At 36.1% G+C, this 21,196-nt stretch overlaps 4 protein-coding genes across 5 annotated transcripts; all 4 read left to right on the forward strand.

Moving 5' to 3' along the window:
• Positions 1-156: 156 nt before the first annotated feature.
• Positions 157-3,971, forward strand: LOC147402821 (actin-7-like). Of its 2 annotated transcripts, none has more exons than XM_086438172.1 (5): positions 157-314; positions 1,380-1,448; positions 1,555-1,948; positions 2,024-2,637; positions 3,435-3,971. In XM_086438172.1, exons 2-5 carry the CDS (start codon positions 1,392-1,394, stop codon positions 3,498-3,500), a joined length of 1,131 nt encoding a protein of 376 aa, XP_086294298.1. In that variant the 5' UTR covers positions 157-314; positions 1,380-1,391; the 3' UTR covers positions 3,501-3,971. The 2 variants fall into 2 exon arrangements, with proteins under 2 accessions (XP_086294298.1, XP_086294299.1); XM_086438173.1 differs by lacking the exon at positions 157-314 and adding an exon at positions 357-443.
• A 1,042-nt stretch (positions 3,972-5,013) lies between these two features.
• On the forward strand, positions 5,014-5,654 carry LOC147402822 (histone H3.2). Its single transcript, XM_086438174.1, has one exon. The coding sequence runs from the start codon at positions 5,130-5,132 to the stop codon at positions 5,538-5,540; it is 411 nt and encodes a 136-aa protein (XP_086294300.1). The 5' UTR covers positions 5,014-5,129; the 3' UTR covers positions 5,541-5,654.
• Positions 5,655-10,599: 4,945 nt separating this feature from the next.
• Positions 10,600-17,423, forward strand: LOC147402823 (transcription factor VIP1-like). The gene is made up of 4 exons (XM_086438180.1): positions 10,600-11,253; positions 12,196-12,328; positions 16,694-16,778; positions 16,933-17,423. Exons 1-4 carry the CDS (start codon positions 10,676-10,678, stop codon positions 17,160-17,162), a joined length of 1,026 nt encoding a protein of 341 aa, XP_086294306.1. The 5' UTR covers positions 10,600-10,675; the 3' UTR covers positions 17,163-17,423.
• A 1,491-nt stretch (positions 17,424-18,914) lies between these two features.
• LOC147402824 (abscisic acid 8'-hydroxylase 3-like) lies at positions 18,915-21,135 on the forward strand. The gene is made up of 9 exons (XM_086438181.1): positions 18,915-19,120; positions 19,222-19,540; positions 19,707-19,859; positions 19,972-20,238; positions 20,317-20,403; positions 20,492-20,570; positions 20,657-20,763; positions 20,841-20,959; positions 21,045-21,135. The coding sequence occupies exons 1-9, from the start codon at positions 18,915-18,917 to the stop codon at positions 21,133-21,135; spliced, it is 1,428 nt and encodes a 475-aa protein (XP_086294307.1).
• The last annotated feature ends 61 nt before the right edge of the window (positions 21,136-21,196 follow it).

Raw genomic sequence — 21,196 nt, forward strand, 5'->3', positions numbered from 1 at the left:
TAACTTCTCGATCGGACGGTATCTGTAGAGGCGGGCCTGTAAAAAGGGTTGCCAACTCTTTATCGTGGTCGAATTTAAATTTGGGTTTCATTTCATTTGCATTTCAACTCTATCTAACGTTTGGCCGGCCGAGTATTTAATTCCTCATACGGTCTTTCATTCGACCTTATATAGTATTCTTTTGCGTGAAGAGGTAGGAGAGAGATTCAGGGGAGAGATTCTGTTTTATATTTTTTTCAATCGAAAGCAAAGGAGAAAGGCTGTGTTGTTGCTATCTCCTTTGCGATCGTACCTTTTTCACCTATACAAACAAGGTAAGGAGAGATCTCTATGTCTTGATTTACTTCAATCTCGTTTGATCTTCTCTTCGATGTTTTGGATTTTGTTCTTGTTGTATGCGTCTTGATATCTTCATTTGCTTGGAAAAACTACAGAGATTTGAAGTAATTAATTTATTATCCCTGTTTTGTATGTGAAACATGAATTTATTTTTGAAAATTTTGATCTTTTACTTGATATTTCCGAGTTTCTATTCGATCGGTAGGATTTGATTTCGATGACTGCGTTAGGAGTAGTTCTTTAGGGTTTATATTGTCCTGATCCAGGGTTTTGTTGCGTTTCAAGCTTAGATTGTGTGTTTGGAATGCGATCTAGATGAAGATCTCTGAATTCTTTCTCTGGTGGGATCTTAAAGTCCAAATCTCTCGTTCTCTATGATCTGTTCTATTCGATCTTTAACTTTTGTTCCTATTGTTATGAATCTTTGAAAAAATTTCAGTCTCTCGTCTCCCTGAAGATTGCGATCTAGTGTTTATGTTTGATTTATTGTATGATCTAGTGCTTCATTTTTTATTGCTGTTTGCATGTGTTTTAAGCTGTCGATCATCTGCGAATCCAGGCTTTTTCGTTCTCTTCGTATCGATCCATTTGCGTAGATCAGTTTAGATGTTGTTTTAGTCTTATATATTGACCGATTTGTATTGGATCTGTTAGGCAGTGAGTACTCGATCAATTTTTTGAAAATAAAATGATTTCACATTTTTTGAAAATAAATTGATTTGAAATCTGTTCTCGAATTTGATTATCAATCTATCTTTCCACTTTCCTTCGAGAAGAATTTGGTATGGGTCAGCAATCAAAAACATAGTTGGATCTCTTGCTTACTGCATCTGTGATCAATGGCATTTTGAAATTGTTTAATATTTGCTTATCTAATGATGATTATTCTGTATCTGGAGATAGTAACCTATCAAGTTTAAAGATTTATGATAAGTTGGTGTAACACTGATCTGTAAATCAGAGAGGGAGAGAGGGGTTCTATAATCTTATTTAGAGTTAATAGATTGATGGGAAGAGTAATAGTCAGCTTTCCTATGCAGGTTTTATAAAAGATGGCTGAAGAGGAAATCCAACCTCTCGTTTGTGACAATGGAACTGGAATGGTCAAGGTTAGCTAACTCCTCACACCCTCGTACTCTTGGTTATGTTGGTTATTATCTACATTTTTAAACATTCCATAACTGCATAAGTTCTGATTCCATATTTAATCATCAGGCTGGATTTGCCGGTGATGATGCTCCAAGGGCAGTGTTTCCCAGTATTGTTGGCCGACCTCGACACACTGGTGTCATGGTTGGGATGGGGCAAAAGGATGCCTATGTAGGAGATGAAGCCCAGTCTAAAAGAGGTATCCTCACTTTGAAGTACCCAATTGAGCACGGTATAGTTAGCAATTGGGATGACATGGAGAAGATATGGCATCACACCTTCTACAATGAGCTCCGTGTTGCCCCTGAAGAACACCCAGTGCTTCTCACAGAAGCACCCCTCAACCCCAAGGCAAACAGAGAGAAAATGACGCAAATCATGTTTGAGACCTTCAACGTGCCAGCCATGTATGTTAGTATCCAAGCCGTTCTTTCTCTATACGCCAGTGGTCGTACAACTGGTATGTGCCAATCAATTAGTACTCTTATTTGTGTCATTTTTTCGATTACTAATTTGTATGGTTTTATTGAAACAGGTATTGTGCTGGATTCCGGTGACGGTGTGAGTCACACGGTGCCAATTTATGAGGGATATGCCCTCCCCCATGCTATCCTCCGTTTGGACCTTGCAGGTCGTGATCTCACGGATTCTCTAATGAAGATCCTCACCGAGAGAGGATACTCGTTCACCACTACTGCTGAACGGGAAATTGTTCGTGACGTGAAGGAGAAGCTTGCTTATGTTGCACTTGACTATGAGCAGGAGATGGAGGCAGCCAAGAGCAGCTCCTCAATCGAGAAAAGCTATGAGCTGCCTGATGGGCAAATGATCACAATTGGTGCTGAGAGGTTCCGTTGCCCGGAGGTCCTCTTCCAACCATCGTTAATTGGAATGGAAGCGGCAGGAATCCACGAGACTACCTATAACTCCATCATGAAGTGTGACGTCGATATCAGGAAAGATCTTTATGGTAACATTGTACTCAGTGGTGGGTCTACCATGTTCCCTGGAATTGCGGATCGTATGAGTAAGGAAATTACGGCCCTTGCTCCCAGCAGTATGAAGATCAAGGTGGTTGCACCACCCGAGAGAAAGTACAGTGTCTGGATTGGAGGATCCATCCTGGCATCTCTCAGCACCTTCCAGCAGGTGAGTTTTTTTGCCGCCTTTTGCATGGTTCTTTTACACGTACTTAGGATGGTTTAGACTAAGGTTTATAAACTCAAGCGAACTTTCAAGTTGATTTGACCTGATTTTGTTTTGGGGGCAAGCTCAGGTTCCTAAATAAGTTAGAAATAACATTATAAGTTGTCTCGAAAACAAAATCAAGTCAAGCAATTTGAGTGTACTTGCCATTCCTTAAATGCGAGATTGGTGAAATTGATACAAAAAGATTTGGTGGGATTGGTCCGTCTTCTTTTCCTTGCTAATCTTGAGTTTATTACTAACTTCACCACATTTAAACGTTCATGTATTTAAAAAAATGAGAAAATCACAGAACTCGGATGCTTTGAACTATGATCTTAAACATATATGAAAACTATTTAAGAAAATTCAGACAGCACGGCAGACTTACAGTACGATCGACCAAATGCATATGAGTCATCAACATGCCTGCAGTGCCAATAGCATTGTCTCCTTTGTCAAGTATTGATTCTCTGTCCTCACTTGCTGGGTCCATCCACCTTCACATCCCAATCCCCTCCCCTATTTCATATTGTAGCCAAAATCCCATCATCATTACTCAACATGCCCTGGCTCCCCATTTACTCTTCATCTCTTCCATTTGCCCATATAGATAAAGTTGATTCAGTTCTCAAGAAGGAAGATGATATATGTTCCATTTATATTTGACTGACTTACCAAGTTGACTCATGAGTGGCTATGTTTTTTTGGGTTTTAAAGCACTGCTTATGCTTAACGCATGAATCTTTTGGAATTTGCAGATGTGGATCTCTAAGGGCGAGTATGACGAATCGGGTCCATCCATTGTCCACAGGAAGTGCTTCTAAATCTGTTTATGTGTGGTTGTGGGAATTCTTGCCTATCAATTGGTTTTTCATGTTAAAATATCAAGTGAACACATTTGGGTGAGGAAATATGTGGCTCGGAATGGGGTTGGTTTTTCTTGGGCCAGTGTGTTTGGGAGGTTATGGTTATTATATAAATATGTATTTGCTACTGTAGCTTTTTCTAGGTGAGAGAATATGTACCCTTAGTTATTAGGGAGAGTTTGTGAGCCAAATCTTTTGTTGTAATGGCTGGCTATTGGGAGAGGCCTCTTCATTCACTTTGGCCTCCTTTTTTTTTTAAATTTTTTATTTGTGATCCAGGCATGTAGTAGTGTGAGTGTAGTAGGATAGTGAGAGAGACTCATGTTTTCATTTTTTCTTTGTTAGTATTTGTTGTTTGAGTACTTCGATTTTGGTGTAAGTTTGCAGTTATGAACTATTTAAATATCATGGTGTTGTAACTTGAAAGCATTTCTTGTATTGCATTATGGAAGGAAGTTATCTGACAATCTAATCTTCCTTTGCCATGCTGTACTGACTATTTTTTTGGTCATCTAACTTAAAACTACATCATGATTGGCAAGGGATCAACAACAGAAAATTGAAGGTGTCGGTTAGCTTAGTTGGTAAAAGTCTAGGATAATAAAAAAAAAAAATAAAAATAATCGCAGAAGATTTTGCTGGGTAATTGAAGTATGAAAAACATCTGTAGGAGATCCTTTCAATTTATATTCTTATTATCTAATCAGTTACAAAGGTTCGTTGGACACAAATTAAGGGTCCTCCCCATGATTGCAAGGAATTTGTCATTACGGGAATATGAATTCCTTAGTAAAATGGATATCGAAAATTGAATATCGGCCAATGTTGGGAAGAATTTTTAAATTTTAGTTGGTAAAATAGCCTGGAAAACTGCTTTGGGCCTAAAACTGAATTATAGGAAAAATGCTTAATCATAGAATTGAAAATGTGAACTATCATAGTGACATTTGAGAGTTACATTTGATTGATATATTACACTCGAGCTAATTGCAGTCATTGTTTGTTGTGGTGTCGAACTGATAAAGATGCTGAGATGGTTCGATCAAGAAAACACACAATTACTGATGATTGTAGTAGAAAATATTTAAGAATAACTCAAATTTTCTTTCCAAATAGGTTCAAAGATAGACGCAGAATAAAATTGAATGGTGAAATATCATTTTTGTTATACGTACTTCTCTCATTTTATTTTAACATTCCTTGTTTATGATGAGAAAATTAAGGACTGTATGGACTTGATTAGGTCTTGAGTCATGATCCCCTGCAATTGCACCACGTGTCCTGAAAAACTTAAGAGCGAGAAAACAAAAGAAAGAAAAGAACAACAGCAGCCACGGACCACGATCCGTGTGCTTCAATGGAAATGCATCCTGACGGCTAATTCTTTATATAATCCAACGCTCCAAAACCACTCCCGCCAAATCGAAAAAACATTCCAATGTATCCGCCACTCTTCGTGTGTATATATATATATATCCCCTCGCATCTCCAAACCAAGACAAGTCTCTGATTCCATAATCATCCATCTCTCTGAATTTGTTCCAACCCCTAATCCATCGAAACCATAGTTTTCTTTCTACTCAAACAATGGCGAGGACGAAGCAAACAGCCAGAAAATCCACCGGAGGAAAAGCTCCAAGGAAGCAACTTGCAACGAAGGCTGCTCGGAAATCAGCTCCGGCAACCGGAGGAGTGAAGAAACCTCACAGATTCAGGCCTGGAACTGTGGCACTGAGAGAGATCAGGAAGTATCAGAAGAGTACCGAGCTTTTGATCCGAAAGCTTCCATTTCAACGACTTGTTCGTGAGATCGCACAGGACTTTAAGACAGATCTGAGGTTCCAGAGTAGTGCTGTTGCTGCTCTACAGGAGGCAGCAGAAGCGTATCTTGTTGGACTGTTTGAGGACACGAACTTGTGCGCGATTCATGCGAAGAGGGTTACAATCATGCCTAAGGACATTCAGCTCGCACGAAGGATCAGAGGAGAGAGAGCTTGATCTCCCTCTCTCAGCTATTACTCTTTTTGTTTTTGTTTTTTTTTTTTTGTTTGTAATTTTAATGTGCTGAACGTCTTTTGGATCTTTATCGATTAAAGCGATTTGTTTCTTTTAGATCTTATTGTGTTCTTTTATGACGCCCTTTTTTAATAGCTAAAAATGCTTGGATACAGAGGAATACGTTTGGCAGATTCACGGTAACAAGATCTGTTTTTTGTTTTTCCTCTTTCTTTTTTGATATCGTTTGTTTCTGTGTCAATTTCATTTTTATCGGCTTAAATGAATTGCAAATTCTGTTGGCGGAATTATTTGACCTTCAGAGAATGTTTAATTTATTTTTCTTTGAAATCTGGATGGATAGATGGTACAATTTAGTTGGTCTCCGCATTATGGCTTGAGTTGAAAACTCCAATTCTCTCTACAAGGAATTGAATTGATAGAAAACAGAAGCATTTTAGTTTTAACTTGGTGAGTATACTCTTGTATTTGGAACCGGTTTGGTTTGTCATTTTATAAAAAAATTATAGATGGGTGAAGACTTCTTTAAATTTAGTAGATATTATATAAAGTTATCACCAAAGAGATCATCCTCACAAAGATAGCAAGTTTGATGCGACTTCGAATGGGTATCCCATGGTACCTGTTTTGAATGGTTTCGAGTTTTTATTAAGCAAACTCAAGATACTTTAGGTCCTGTCCCTACCTTAGTGATTGGTAGAACTAGAATCTGATTTTGCCTCTCTTATTAACAATATTTAGTGCAGTTATATAATTGTGGGAAAAAAAAAATGAGAAATCAGCAGAAGCACGATATGTTATATAGATTTCAAGATCAGAATTTTGGCCAACAGAAGTGAAATCCTCTTTTACCCAGTCATGGATGTGTTGAAGACAACTTTACCAACTTGACTTCCTGAAGCATCAAACGACTTGGCTCTCCACACAGAGCCATCTTCAGGCAAAAGTCTTGCATCCGTTAACTTCTATAGTTTTCCTCAAAATGTACAGTTTTACGATGAAAATAAAGAGAATCAGATTGAAGAACAGAGGGGAGTTGAGTTAAACCGATCTAGAGTACTACCATTTGAGGAGAGAAAAGTAGAGCATTTGGTGATGATAAATACCCTAACTTTTGCTGTATCAGTTAGTGTTTTTCTTCGAGATGAACAACTTGGAGTAAGATTACTTAATCTCAAATCCATGGCTGCTTTTGTGGTCATCTATCTCTCAAGTTCAAGAAATATGTTAGGGAGTACAATAATATAATGGGGGTGGTTCATGGGACATGTAAAAACAATGGTTTTTCGAAATATGGGTTAGAGGTTTTGGATTGAGCTGATTTTTTGTGAGGATGGTCACTATGCTGGGTTAGAGGTTTTGGATTGAGCTGATTTTTTGTGAGGATGAGTTGATTTATTGACAAAAAATTGATGGTCTACATTTTAAATCATTTTTAATGAGGTTAGAAGTTTTAGATTAGATTGATTTATTTTTCTGGATGATCTTCCTATCATAAAGATCATTCTCATAAAAAAATCAGTTCAACCACAAATTTCTAACCTATATTTTAAAATTTTATTAATGTTATATTATTTTTACATATGTTTTTTCATGTTCCTTGATCCATTCCCTAATATAATACGTCATGTTTCATGGTAGTAAAGATTAGGATTGGATAAAGGTTAGTCTGAATTTGAATTTAATTAAGATAAGATTTTATCTATTGATATCTCATGTATTTGGTTTTAAGTATGAATGAGAAAATTAATTAATATCCTTTTGAATTTAGGAGATTTACCATCTTGAATACGTCAAGAAGTCTGATCTGCCTCCAATCAGATCAATTTGTCATCTTTTTTTAATTTTTATTTTGATCACTATGATATGATATTACATCGTATTAAAATATAATCAAACAACCTCTAATCTAGGGATTGAGTAACGTCAGCTAACTCCAACTCTCCGATATTGACTATTTTCAGTCAATGACAAAAAGCCCCTTTCCATAGATAAAAAGAGAGCTGCTATTAGCGCACCAAATTTTATTTATGACACATCAATTCATTTGTAGCTCATTTCAAGTGGATCAGTGTGGCCATAAAATTTCTCTCATCACAATGAACAATAGCTGTTGGATTCTTTCATCTCGGTAGAGTCTGGTTAATAGTAGTGAATTCGTTTTCAGAGCAATACGAATACAAATTCCCCAGAAAAATACTACCACACGATTTATGCCTATTTCATTATTTCTATTTGAATCGATGATCACATGATTACAAAATCCAACTTCTTTGTGATATTTTATGTTTGTTAAATCACTTTAATATCTATGAAATTTATATATGATTTTAGACCAGAAGTTTCAACTTTCAAATCACATGATTTTTGAATTGTAAACACTAAATCATAATTCTTTAACACCAAGAGGATGGCTCAAGGGCAATTTTGAATCCAATAGATAGTGAGAGTTTGTAGGTTGTGTGTTTGATATCCAATATGAACAATATTTCCTCTGGGCCACCCGCAAGGGTGCTCCCTCACTTACCTGGTGTGTGTGGTGTGTGATGTGAGGGTGCTGCACACACTTAGGGGAGGATCCTGTATGCCTTCGTTCCGGCCCTAGCTCATCCGCCCCTGTTATAAAAAATAAAAATAAATCATAATTCATTGGAATTTTGATAATCACTCCAAAAGTTGGGCAGAGGTGTAAATGGATACTCTATTAATCAGTTCCTTACCTCAAATTAAAATATTTTATGTATGAAGATTTTGGATCAATCGATTTCAGAATTATGATTACAATTACATTATATATATATTAACCAAAAATGTAGTCGTTCTCAATTGACTTTTTAGACACTATATATATGTTGACGTGGTAGTGCACAGAGAACAAATATTGTTAAGCGCAATGTTGATTAAGTTGGGTCAACTTTTTTCAAAAATTGTATTATTGGAATTCTAATACATCCAAAAAAGAAAAATAAAAAGAAAATGTATGTTGAGGGACAAGTTTGCTACAATCATTCAACAAATGTTAACATCACCATAGCTATCTCGATATATTCATGATAGTATCTGAGTTTGACATGTGACCTAAAAAATATATAATGGTGGAACCCATGGCAATGATATGAGCTCAACCCATGAAATGGCACGACAAATTGTTTGCAATATTAATTATAGTAGTACATCATAGTCTGTATGATATAACATTAATTCAAAATTCATTTTACAATAACAAGAAAATCTTATCCCAAAGATTTGGAATCAATTAAACAAATTTTGTTTTTTCCATTCTATCCTAACGAAAGTCAAGTCTTTTGAGATATCCAAAAATCATTCTCGGGGGGCATTTGCCGCCCACCCCCACACGAATCTTAAAAGTCAAGAAGATTATGAGTTATTGCAACTTATATTGCCTCCCAAAATTTTTTACCCTCTTAGTTGCCCCCCACAAAATACTTTTCCCTTCTTAATTGCCCCCACATGGGCAAATTCCTAGCTCCAACCCTGATTTTGACAACATAGCAACAAGAGTTATTATTATGTACAATGGCATTATTATAGAATTGTCTTTGATGAAACTAAATGAAAATTATTTTTGTATTTTTAAACAATAATAATAATTATTTGATGTGGAATAAGATAGTGAAAGAGGTTATGAACACACTTTTTATTATATTTGTGTCTTCTTTCTTAATGAAATATAAAATTGGATTTGTTTAGCTAACCCAAATAATTCAGATAAGACTAAGACCACGAAGATCAATCATTATTCAACCTCCAAGTTTCAAATTTTAAATTAAAAATATTTTAATTTTGAAATTAAACAAATAATAAACTATCCTTGATGTTAACATTCATCCTCTTATACCAACCCTCAAGAGTTTAGTTGCCACTCTTGAGTTTCAAACACTAAACAAACCATTCATGATGAGTCAAGAGAAAGTAATAATAATGGAGGGAGGTGGAATCACAAATTGAGGCTAGGGCTTCAACATTTTGAAGGTGAAAAATGAGGTTTTTGGCAGTTAGGCTATCAAAGAATTGGATCAGATCCAAAATTCGACCCATTTCAATCCTAGAACTTTAACTTATTAATTGAGGATTCGATTTTTAGATAAAGAAACTATAGTTGTACAATCCATATGATCAGATAATTTATCAAAAACTCTTCAATTCCCAATGAACAACAACTTGATTTATTATTTGAAAAATTTAATCGAACTAATACATAGTTAACTTTTTTATCTCTGTGTTTATGTGGCCTCAAGGTCTTTAAATAGAAAAATCCTAAAAATAGTCATAATTTTAATTAAATTATAATTGATCATATTACTCTTTACAAAATTAATAATTACATAAAAAAAGGAAAGAATCCTCTTAAATTGAGATTCTTCCTTACAAATGATGCCACATACCTATTTCAAGATACGTGTTGATGGTAGGAATCAATGATTTGGATGAGAGACAATTTTATCCTCCACAATTCCCACTGATATCTAATCGATAACGACCCTGAATGACTTTTTTAGGTCTAATTCCATCCATTTTTATTGAGGTAATTCGAATATTAACTAAATTACCTATTTTATATAGGTGTGACATTTACATTGGATCGAGTTCTCGTGATTTATTGAGAAAACACATGATCCCGACCATGTTAATATGAAATCCAATGGTTGGAATTCATACCTCTCTCTTTTTAATGACATGTTTTAGACCCGTAGGCTCGATTAGCAGGGTCAGACAACTGGTTTCTCAGAGCATTATATCTCGCCAAAATCCCTTAGTATATGTAATACTCCACCAAACACACATACAAGGCAAGACGGGAAAATCATCGTCGGTGGCCAACGTGGTGATCATTGGATCCAAATAATCTGATCCAATAAGGACCCCGTCGATTATGGATCCATCTAATTCCACTCATATTCGTCGACCCGGTCCGTTCCAAAACTTATCAATCTGAGTGGGACCCACTTAAATAATAAAGTCTCCCTATACTTGTGCCACGTGTGTAGACTTGAACGTTATTTTTAAGAAGGAAGAGAAGACTATCTCACTCACAATTTCAATGCTGTCGTCCTCAAGGCTAAACTATTGCAGCAATCTCGCACACTCAACCCAAAATGGAATCCCAATTCACCCAAACCCTAACTAGAAAGCCCTCTTCCGGTCAATTTTTCTCCGGAATCGACATCGACCAGATGCCGGAAACCCCACAACGTGGGTCCCACCATCGGAGGACCCAATCTGAAACCTTATTCCGATTTCCGGACGATCTCTTCTTCGACGCAGATCTCGATTTTAATCTCACAGGCATCGATATTCCATCAATCTCTGAAGAAAACTGCGATTCTCGAGGAAATGGTGCGATTCCTATGGCCGTTGATTCATGTAAGTCGGAGGAATCCAACGTTGAGAATAGCAAGGGGAAATCGGCGGGGACTAGCCATTTCAGGAGCTTATCTGTCGGTGACGATTTTTTTGATGGATTAGGGTTTCAAAATTCAGTGGTTGGTGGTGGCGGGGAAGGTGAGAAATTTGGTGCGAAAGGGTTTCAGGAGAGGAGAATGCATCGGCATAGTAATTCGATGGATGGCTTTTCATCTCCTTTTGATGCAGAGTCGATTGAGAATGAGAAGAAGGCGATGGGACCAGATAGATTGGCAGAGTTGGCTTTAATTGATCCAAAGAGAGCTAAAAGGTTTGAAAGACTTATTTTTTCCCCTGATTTGGGTTGTGTAAGTTAGGGTTTTTATGCTAAAATGCAGATTTTTGTTTTTAATCTATCGATAATTCTTTTTATATCCCATAGATGATAGATTTCTCTGTCGTTTCTAATTCTAAGAGAAGTCTTTGTATTGGATTTGCTACTTGAGAGAAGACGTTTTCTTAGAAGTTTTAGTTTTGCCCAAAATAACTATTAAGAATTTCTTGTGGTGATCCACTTTTAGTGTCCAAAGTTGTGGTTTTTCTGAAATATAGTTTAATCTTCTTAATGTTCACTTTGCTTTAAATTCTGGTAGAGATTGGGTTCTGGTCTACTTAAATTGTGTAAAATTCTTAGTTGCTTACTTAACTGGTTCAAGATTTCTGCTTTTTTTATTATTGAATCTAAGAGAGGTATTTGGATTGCATTAAGTGGCCGAGAAGAAATTTTATGGAAACCTTGGAATTAAATGTGTATGTGTGTGTGCTTTGTTAGGGGAGAAATTTTTCTGAAAGGTTGGTCCAGATCCTTCTATACTCTCCATCTAACAGTGGACCATCTGGATGAACAGTTGTCCTAGAGATACCCATATTCTACCTCGTATTACGATGAATAACATCCCTTGAAATAAAATCTTCCTCATTTTGCCATTTGGCAATGAGCTATTGGCTGAAATTTGCAATTTATTGAGAAATTGAGCAACCAAACTAATCTGTACTTATTAGGTGAGTTCTTACCCTTTTAGCTGAGGTGGAAACTTGGGTGAATTTTTCAGTGTTTTATGGATGCTTTGTTTATTTCTGAAAGATATTTTGTTAGACTTTTTTTTTTTTTTGGGGGGGGGGGGTGTTCAAAGAAAGTTCTGATTGAACTTGGTGGTTGAGGAGCCAAGTGAAAATTTATTGTTTGTTCATTTCATACTATTTTTCACTGTAGGATTCTTGCAAATCGGCAATCTGCGGCAAGATCAAAGGAGAGGAAGATCCGTTACACCAGTGAATTAGAAAGGAAGGTGCAGACACTTCAGACAGAGGCAACCACCCTCTCAGCACAGGTCACAAAGCTACAGGTACAAACTCTCAAGTGGCTCATTTTACTTCTACCTGTTAGTAGGAGACACTAAAAAAAGGTCCGAAGGTTGTGTTATCCTGTAGAAAACTAAGTTGAAATTAATGTGAGCCATTTTTGTTTTGTTTTTTTTGTTTTTGCTTATTGATGATAATAGTTCTGTGAGTCACGTTGTGATGGTTCCTCTGTGGTACAATTTGTGTTTAATCACTAATCATTTTTGTTTCTCTCTCTTGGAATTGCTATCTAAAGATTTTATTGGGGAAAAATTGGGTTTTGCTCACTAGCCAATTATTATTTTAGTTAGGGAAGTTTGACTGGTGGTATTTGGAGAATTGTAACTTCTTATAGGGGTCGTTTGGATTGGCCATACATTTATTTAAGATATTTCGCTCTATTACTTGTGCTTGGTTGCATTCTATGGTCATCATGCCATCCATAAATATTGTTTTGTGTGGGAGGATGAGTGAGATGTAGGGGAATCTCTTTATGTGCCTGGGCCTTGGTTAATGAGAGGGATTTTGACTTCAGAAACTAATAGGATTTGGTCTGACATTCTTACCAGCGTGGTCACTGTATGGCACTTATGAATGCATACTTGTGTGTCTTTGGGAGGGAGTTTAGTTCTATAAATTGTACTTGAAGCTTTCTGAAGTAACAGTAGTTTTTTAGTCTGACTAAAGTCAGCCTTCTGTTTACTATTTCAGTTACATATTCTAGATATTCGTGGGATGAACCTATAAACCTCATGTGCTTCCATATCCTTGATACCACCTGATATTGTACTTCATAATTACTACAGTAGATAATAAAATGTTGGGTCTAGGAAGCTTTCTTGATCATCATAGATGTTCTGTGTCTCCTGATGCTTTTTATGACCAATGTTGTTACTCTGAAAAAGGGTACCGGATCTCTTTTGCTTCACGTGCTTAATCGTCTTATACGTGTCTACTGCTGTCAGCAGCCAGAATGAGTTAGTCCAGACTTGTTATGAGCTCTCAATGTGAACACATGGCATAGCTTTTAATTACCAATGTATTCATTAGTGCTCTAATAAGTCAACATAAGACTGTTTAGACGGCAGGAAGTTTCCAATCCATGGTACCCTTTTGTTGCAGAATGATGTTTTGTGTTTAGCACAAAACTGATAAGTGTGAAATCTTGTCTTTGAGGTGCCTTTTTATCCTTTAATTATCCATTCACACTCTTATCTGTCATGAACTAATTGTCAAACAAAACCAGCACTGACAAGGTTGTTTATTTGTGCTACACACGCCACCATCTTACTATCTTAGTAACACTTCGTACAGATTATAAATCAAAATTGCTTGACATGAACTAAACTTACCGTCCAATCCTACTGGCAGATTAGTTTGTCATGTAGAGGTACAACATTCAAACACACTAAGAACTTATAAAATCATTATCATCATCATCGTTGAAATCTTATCCTGATGATTTGAGGTTGGCTAATTAAGAACCTATATAATGGAATGTTTCATTATATTTTTATAACTGAAGGCGAAGTTAAGTTTTGTCTATCATTTATATATTAAAACTGGTTACTTGACTGAACTCTTATTTGCAAATTATGCTTTACAGTTTTGTAAATTCTTTTCATTAAAAATCTTAATAGTTGGAACATGCAAATTGAACAGTCTAAAAGAGAAAAACTAATGTGAAGACACTTGAATTAACATAAGACATTCCAAGACAACTTGAATGATTTTCAATTCATTGAATATTTTGGGATCAATGTTTTATTCCAATATTGGCTAATATCAAAATATATCGAAACATTTTTGAAACAATACAAAACTTAAAATCACGATCATAATAACAATAATTTGATGCTTCATCAAATAATCAAATACTACGAAATACAATAGGTCGAACCCATGCCAAATCTCAGTATATCCATGTTCAAATCCATATTTTTTAATTTGAATCTGGCTTGGATTCATCTAGATAAAATCATATTGGAACAATTTTGTTTTCACTTAATCCTGTTTCGCACCAAATTACTTGATTCAGTTCATGTTGGATAATTTTGGACCATTTAACATTTTTTATGCTTTAGTTCGTTACTTGCTATACTATTTTATTTTACATTATAAGTAAAATGATATTTTTAAAAACTAAAAAATAATAATTTTTAAAAAAATATATAATTTGGATTGATGTCGATATAGATGCAATCCGTCCCCGACCTAGATCCGTCCTGGGTCAAGGGATATCATATTCAACCCATTTGTTATCTTAGATATATCCCAGACGGATTGAACAAAGGAACAAGGTTTGTTGAGTGGACCCCAAATTTTTGAATAAGGCTTTTATGATGATTTATATGTTGAGCTTATTTTTTGAAAGGTTGATCATCTATACACTTGTCTCCTATAGCTATTCAGATCCTGTGAATATTGAGTATTTTCATGCTAAATCTTTTATGGTATGGATATATGTATAATTCCGAAGTTAAAAATGGCCCCTTTTCAAATGTCATAATTTGACAAGTTCTTAAAATATGTTATTGTTATGGTTGATGAAACTCTAGGATATGTATATTGTCACCTTGTTAGGGTGTTTTTTGAGTCATTAGAGGAATTCTATACCCTATACCAGGGTGTCCTCTTCACTTCTTTCTTCAATTTCTCTCTTCTGTCCATTCTTTCACCTTGAGCTTGTGATATCTTTTCAGCGGTTGAACCTTCCCACCAATGAAGACCCCTACAGATCAAGGATGTTCATTTTTAGTGTTTGGTCCACGAACAAACACCATATTTAACTTAGCTGAACTTTAAACTTGGTTAATTAGAATGTATGGTACTGTTTTAATTACTAATTAGCACATCTAAGCATTAAACGCAGTTTAGTATAATATTAGACGAAACTGTGTGACGTATCTTAGAAAAGAAGCTTATCTTAAAACAAAAGTGTGGTTTTTTAATAATTGCTTTGGAAAGTTGTATTTATAATCTAAACACCACATTTTAATGGTATAACTGCTGTTTTTTTTTTAAACATCATATTTTTAGGTCATTTAGGGTCAGAACCATAGTTTAAGTAACCTATTTATGCTATCTTTGTGTGACAGAATTTTTTAATCACCATATTGAACATTTATATTGATGCATATTGCGATACATATTACTTTTTCAGCTTATCAATAAACTAGATGATAACAATATTCAACCAGCAAACCAGGGCTTTATTGCTATAGCTAAATTAGGAGAAAGTTGGCATGGTGACAATTTTATAGATAATGTTTCTTTTGAAAGGTGCCACCTCAATAAAGTGGTAAGAGTCTGTGGGGTAGTACTATGGACCTGGGATCAAAACCCTGTCTTCGCACATAGATGATAGACGTATCAAAAAACAAAAATATGTAATTTTTTATGCAATTTTTTTCCATCTATTTCATCTCTTTTTTAAGTTCAAGATACAAACCATGTGAAGGAAGTATTATTTTTGAATTAATCCAAAGCCAAACCAAGCCAAGCATGTCAGAGAATAGACCCAACCCAGATAGCTTCAGCTGGAAGCAGATACTCTATTTTCCCTATGCCTGATTTGTACAGTAGTCCAAGCTAGTAGGACATCGGTCTCAGTTCGGCTGGATTGCAACGATTGGCCAAACCCCAATACGAGTACAACATGATTCTACGTCTCATTTTGTCAATAAACTAATCAATACAAAATTGAAACTCTAGCACTTGTTTCAATTCAGTTCAAGCCCGATAAATAGTGAGAAGAGTAGGAAAGAAAATTCAGTTACCCTCTTGATTGGGCAGAGGGTGGCATATGCATCTTCTTGGCTGCACATACATCTAGGTCACAGGTGAAAGGCCCATGGCCTTTTCTAAATGTGCTGCCCATTTCATCCTGGCTACTAGAGGGGGGCTCAGTTATGGATCTTATCCATCTTTGACTTTGAGGGACAAAACTTTTAATGGTGTTGGTAAATCCTCCTAACATCCTTAAAAAAAAAAATACCATTAAAATTCTATTTCTGCATCAATTAAGCTGGAAACAGAATGGAGTTCCCATGAAAAACTGCACTGCACGGCTTCGATATTAATTGCCTGAGCCTGTTGGAAGGCCGCACAATGAATAATAACTTTCTACCTATGATTGTATTGTCTTATCTGTCAAGTTTTCTTAGTTTACATTTTCCTTACTTCTTTAAGCTTTTACTTTAGCTTAACCATGACACTGAGTAACTAAATTATCTTAGCTCATACACCATGTCCGCTGCTAAAGGTTTGATCTCTCCTCCCTCACCAAAAAGCTAAAAAGTAAAAAAGAAAAAAAAAAAATGATCCAAAGAAAGGGCTCTTACTTTCTTGCATGTTCTGGTATGATACAGAGAGACACTACTGGTCTAACTACTGAGAACAAGGAACTTAAACTGCGGTTGCAAGCCTTGGGGCAAGAAGCACATCTTCGAGAAGGTATACACTCCTTCATGGCCTAATTTTTCTAGGATTATTTCCTGTTTTTCTTTTTTCTTTTTATACTTATATTTGGTGGATCAGTTGCCAACAAACACGTTCACGCAAGGTGGGGACTTGAAACTGAGCATATTATTCTCTGGTGCTTTTACAGCTTTGAATGACACGTTGAGGGAGGAAGTGCAACGGCTCAAGATAGCAACTGGACAAATTCAAGCTGTGGGTGGAAACTCCTTCAACAGAGGACTTTCTCCACCATTTTTCTCCCAATCACAGCCTTTTAACATTCATCAGACTCAGCAGCAGCAACAGCAGCAACAGTTTCTCATGTCTCAATCATCTGACAAAGGACGGGCTCAACATGGAACCAGAGATTTCCATTAAAAGGTGTAAAAATCAGAGGAAGTCCCACAACTTCAGCAGCTCAAGAGGCTCTTTAATGATGAATTGGAGGTTGAGAAGCAGAGAGTGAACTTTTCATGTTGTTTTGTGTATATGTATGTATATGAGCTGGAGGTAAGCTTGTGAAGAGTGTGTAACTCAAATCATAGTCCCTTGTATCTCTCAGTACATATAGATATTCTACCATTTAACTTAGAAACCATGTAAAACTATTAGATTCTAAAGGGCTTTATGATTGTCTGATGGACTCAGTAGTTTATTTTTCAACAAAAATTCTTCTAGGACATGTAGCTTCTATATTTAATATGGACCATGGATGGATAATAACATAACAGATTTTGCCCAAAAAAAAGTACTTTATTTGCATTAATTTGGAATAGAGATGCAGGGAGAGGAAAAACGAGAGATGTGGGAAGTGGTCCCAAAATTATGGTGCTTCTGGATAGTATTTCTCAGAATTGAATTTTTGAGGTGTTTTCCATGTCCCAAAGCTTTGGCCCACCAAAAATGGAGTGGAATTGTGTTAGGTAGTTTAGGAAGGCTGCCACAAAAGCATTCCAAACTGGGGCAAAACTAGACCTTTCTTGCTTCATAATAGGCACCACGAAGCTTCATCGCATCTTTATAGTAAATCGTAACATTTTTTTTTTCCGGTTCACACTATTAAATCCTTCTTGTTTATTGCTATGTGGTTCTTTGATCCCTAGTGTTATACTACGAGAAGATTTATATCCAACCATTATGGAAGGAAAATCGCGTAAGATATGCACTTCTGTTGGAGAGAGCAAAAAAAATCGATAACATATTCTCAAATCACTTTTATGGATCCCAAGTTGTTCTAGAGCACTCATCACAGTGGCCCAAGCCACGGCTCAAGTTAATTCGTAATGGGAAAAATGTGATTCATGTAGTCCTCCCCAGTATTTGAAACAAGGCCTAGAAGAAGAAGAAGAAGATATATTTTCAAAGCTATAAAGGGGGATTACATGTATCAGCATAAATGACTAAAATAACTCCATTTATAAAGCATGCTTTTGTCCCTGACTAACTTGGTAATAGAAAATAATTTACTTGTCCCCGACTTTATACTTTGTAAATTGTCTGAAGTGAAACAAGGCCTCGCTTCTGGAGTATTAAGAATTGGATTCTTCTTCAATAAGAAAATTCTTGTGTCCAAGGGACGGACACAAGAAAAAAAGAATGTCCATTAAATAAAAATAAAAATGTCCATAAAATAAAGAGTACAACCAAAGCCGGCAAAAAAAAAAAAAGAAAAAAAGAAAAGTGGATTAACTTCAGCCAAACCTAAATCCAACGGTGTAGTCGGTTAAGTTACCTGTTAATCTCACACATGACTTTCAGATAATGGTTAACAAGAAGAAAATGATATCTTCTTTGTTCCCATTATTTCTTTTTCTAAACCCAATTAGAAAAAAATGGGAGCTATCTAGATACATACCAGAAAACAGACAAGGACATGATCCTCTAAGATAAAATAATATAATAATGTTACCGTTTATTTCAAAGTAACTAGTATAATTTACAAAGATGGATCCAATTGATTAAGATTCCATGAGGCTATCCAACAATTTAAGAACCACGGCGACAATAACTATAGCGGAGAAATTATAGTAAGGAAAATAGTTTTCTCAGCCAATGCAACCTGATATAAGTATAACATGAATTCTCTTACCTTCTAACTTCATCATTTGTACTGATCTGAAAGACTAGGCAATGGAGCTAAGCAGCTTAATGATCTTGGTTCTCTTTGCGCTCGTTCTTTTAGTTGTTGTTTTACTGCACTCATGGACAAGTTCTAGAGCAATGGAAATGATCCCAGGTAGCATGGGCTGGCCTATAATCGGGGAGAGCTTATCGTTCCTGTCAGATTTTTCAAGTCCATCTGGTATTTACAGCTTCATGAACAAGAGGCAACAAAGGTTATTAAAGACCAAACCATAAAATTGCATACTTTATGTACTGTTTTTTTATAGACTTCATGCTTTGGTTTTGATCCTTTGCTTGTGCTATATTTTATCAGGTATGGTAAGGTGTTCAAAAGTAGTGTTTTGGGGAGATATACAGTGTTCATGACTGGAAGAGAAGCAAGCAAGATTTTGTTGACAGGAAAAGATGGGATGGTGAGTTTGAACCTGTTCTATACAGGGAAGCAAGTACTGGGTCCAACAAGTTTACTTCAAACCACTGGAGAGGAACACAAGCGACTTCGGAGATTGATTGCTGAGCCCTTATCAATTGATGCCTTGAAGAAATATTTCCAGTTTATGAACACTTTGGCTGTCGAAACACTAAATCAATGGCCAGGACGAACAGTATACGTCCTCGAGGAGGCTTCTACAGTTAAGTGTAGCTACTGAGAGATTAGGGTCATCATAATCATCATCAAAGCTTTATCCCAAAACTAGGATCAAAGAAATTTATCTTTCTTAGTCTGTCCATTTCTGCATATTGAGAATAGTGTGAAATGGTTTATTGTTCTAATGAGTGTCATTCTGGACAATGCAGTTCACTCTCAAAGTGATTGGAAATATGATAATGAGCTTAGAGCCATCAGGTGAGGAGCAAGAAAAGTTCCGCTCCAACTTTAAAATCATATCTTCTTCTTTCGCTTCATTGCCTTTTAAAATCCCAGGATCAGCTTTCCATCGTGGTATCAAGGTAATGTATCCCAACTACTATAAAGAATCCAGAATTTTTCAGCATGAATACTGCTCCAAGGATGAAAATTTTTTTAATGGGGGTTCTTTAACAAGGCATCTGAATTGATCAGGCTCGAGATCGGATGTATTCTATGTTGGACACAATAATATCTCAAAGAAGAAATGGAAGCAACTTCCAAATAGATTTCTTACAATCATTATTAAAGAAACATAGCAAAGACGCAGCAAGAGAAGATGATGAAGATAAACTCACAGATAAACAGCTGAAGGACAATATCTTAACTCTTCTTGTTGCTGGTCATGATACCACCACTGCAGCGCTCACGTGGCTCATCAAATTCCTTGAAGAAAATCCATTGGTCTTGGAACTTCTTAGAGTAATAAAAACTTGATAACTTGTCACCACTTTTTTTTGTTTGGATGACCTGCAACAGAAACTGATGACAGATTTTCAGGAAGAACACAAAGGGATTCAAGAAAGAAGAACGGGTGGATCAATGCTCACCTGGTCTGAAGTCAACAACATGCCTTATACTGGCAAAGTGAGCAACATATTGACTACAGTTTATTACATTTAATTGCTGATAGCTTGAGGATTCTGATACTCTTTGTTCCTTGGTGGAACCACAGGTGATAAGTGAAACTCTTCGGAGAGCGACAATCCTACCTTGGTTTTCGAGAAAAGCAGCCCAGGATTTTGAAATTGATGGTTTGAAGCTGCATACTAGATGATAGTATTTCTTACTCAAAAATCCAGAATTTTGGGAGCTGATGTGAACTTGTTTTTCTTTTCAGGATACAAGATTACGAAAGGCTGGTCTGTTAACTTGGATGTAGTTTCCATTCATCATGACCCGGCCATTTTTCCTAGCCCAGAAAAGTTCGATCCATCAAGATTCGACGTAAGTTACGAGGAATCATCTCTCTGCTCCCCCCTCTCTTCATGCATGGTGTAAATGACTTCTTGTATTGAACACAGGGACCTTTGAAGCCCTTCAGCTTCTTAGGGTTTGGCAGTGGACCTCGTATGTGCCCAGGAATCAACCTAGCCAAATTGGAAATCTCTGTTTTCATCCACCATTTAATCTGCAGATACAAGTAAGAGAAGTAAAATAAAGATAGAAATGAGTACCAGAATTTATTGAGGAATATCTAAATCTTGATATTGTCATCTTGATCACAGGTGGAAGCCTTTGGAAAAAGATGACTCCGTCCAGCCAACACTTGTTCGAATGCCCAAGAACAAGTATCCCATCGTTGTTGAGACATTGTAAACGAAAAATCCTGAAACGGAAATCTCAGAAGAAAAGAAAATACAGAAGAATTGCAGAGTGA

The sequence above is a fragment of the Akebia trifoliata genome, chromosome 4 (genome assembly GCF_017979445.1).
Source record: "Akebia trifoliata isolate Shusen 1 chromosome 4, ASM1797944v1, whole genome shotgun sequence".
NCBI classification, from domain to species: Eukaryota; Viridiplantae; Streptophyta; class Magnoliopsida; order Ranunculales; family Lardizabalaceae; genus Akebia; species Akebia trifoliata.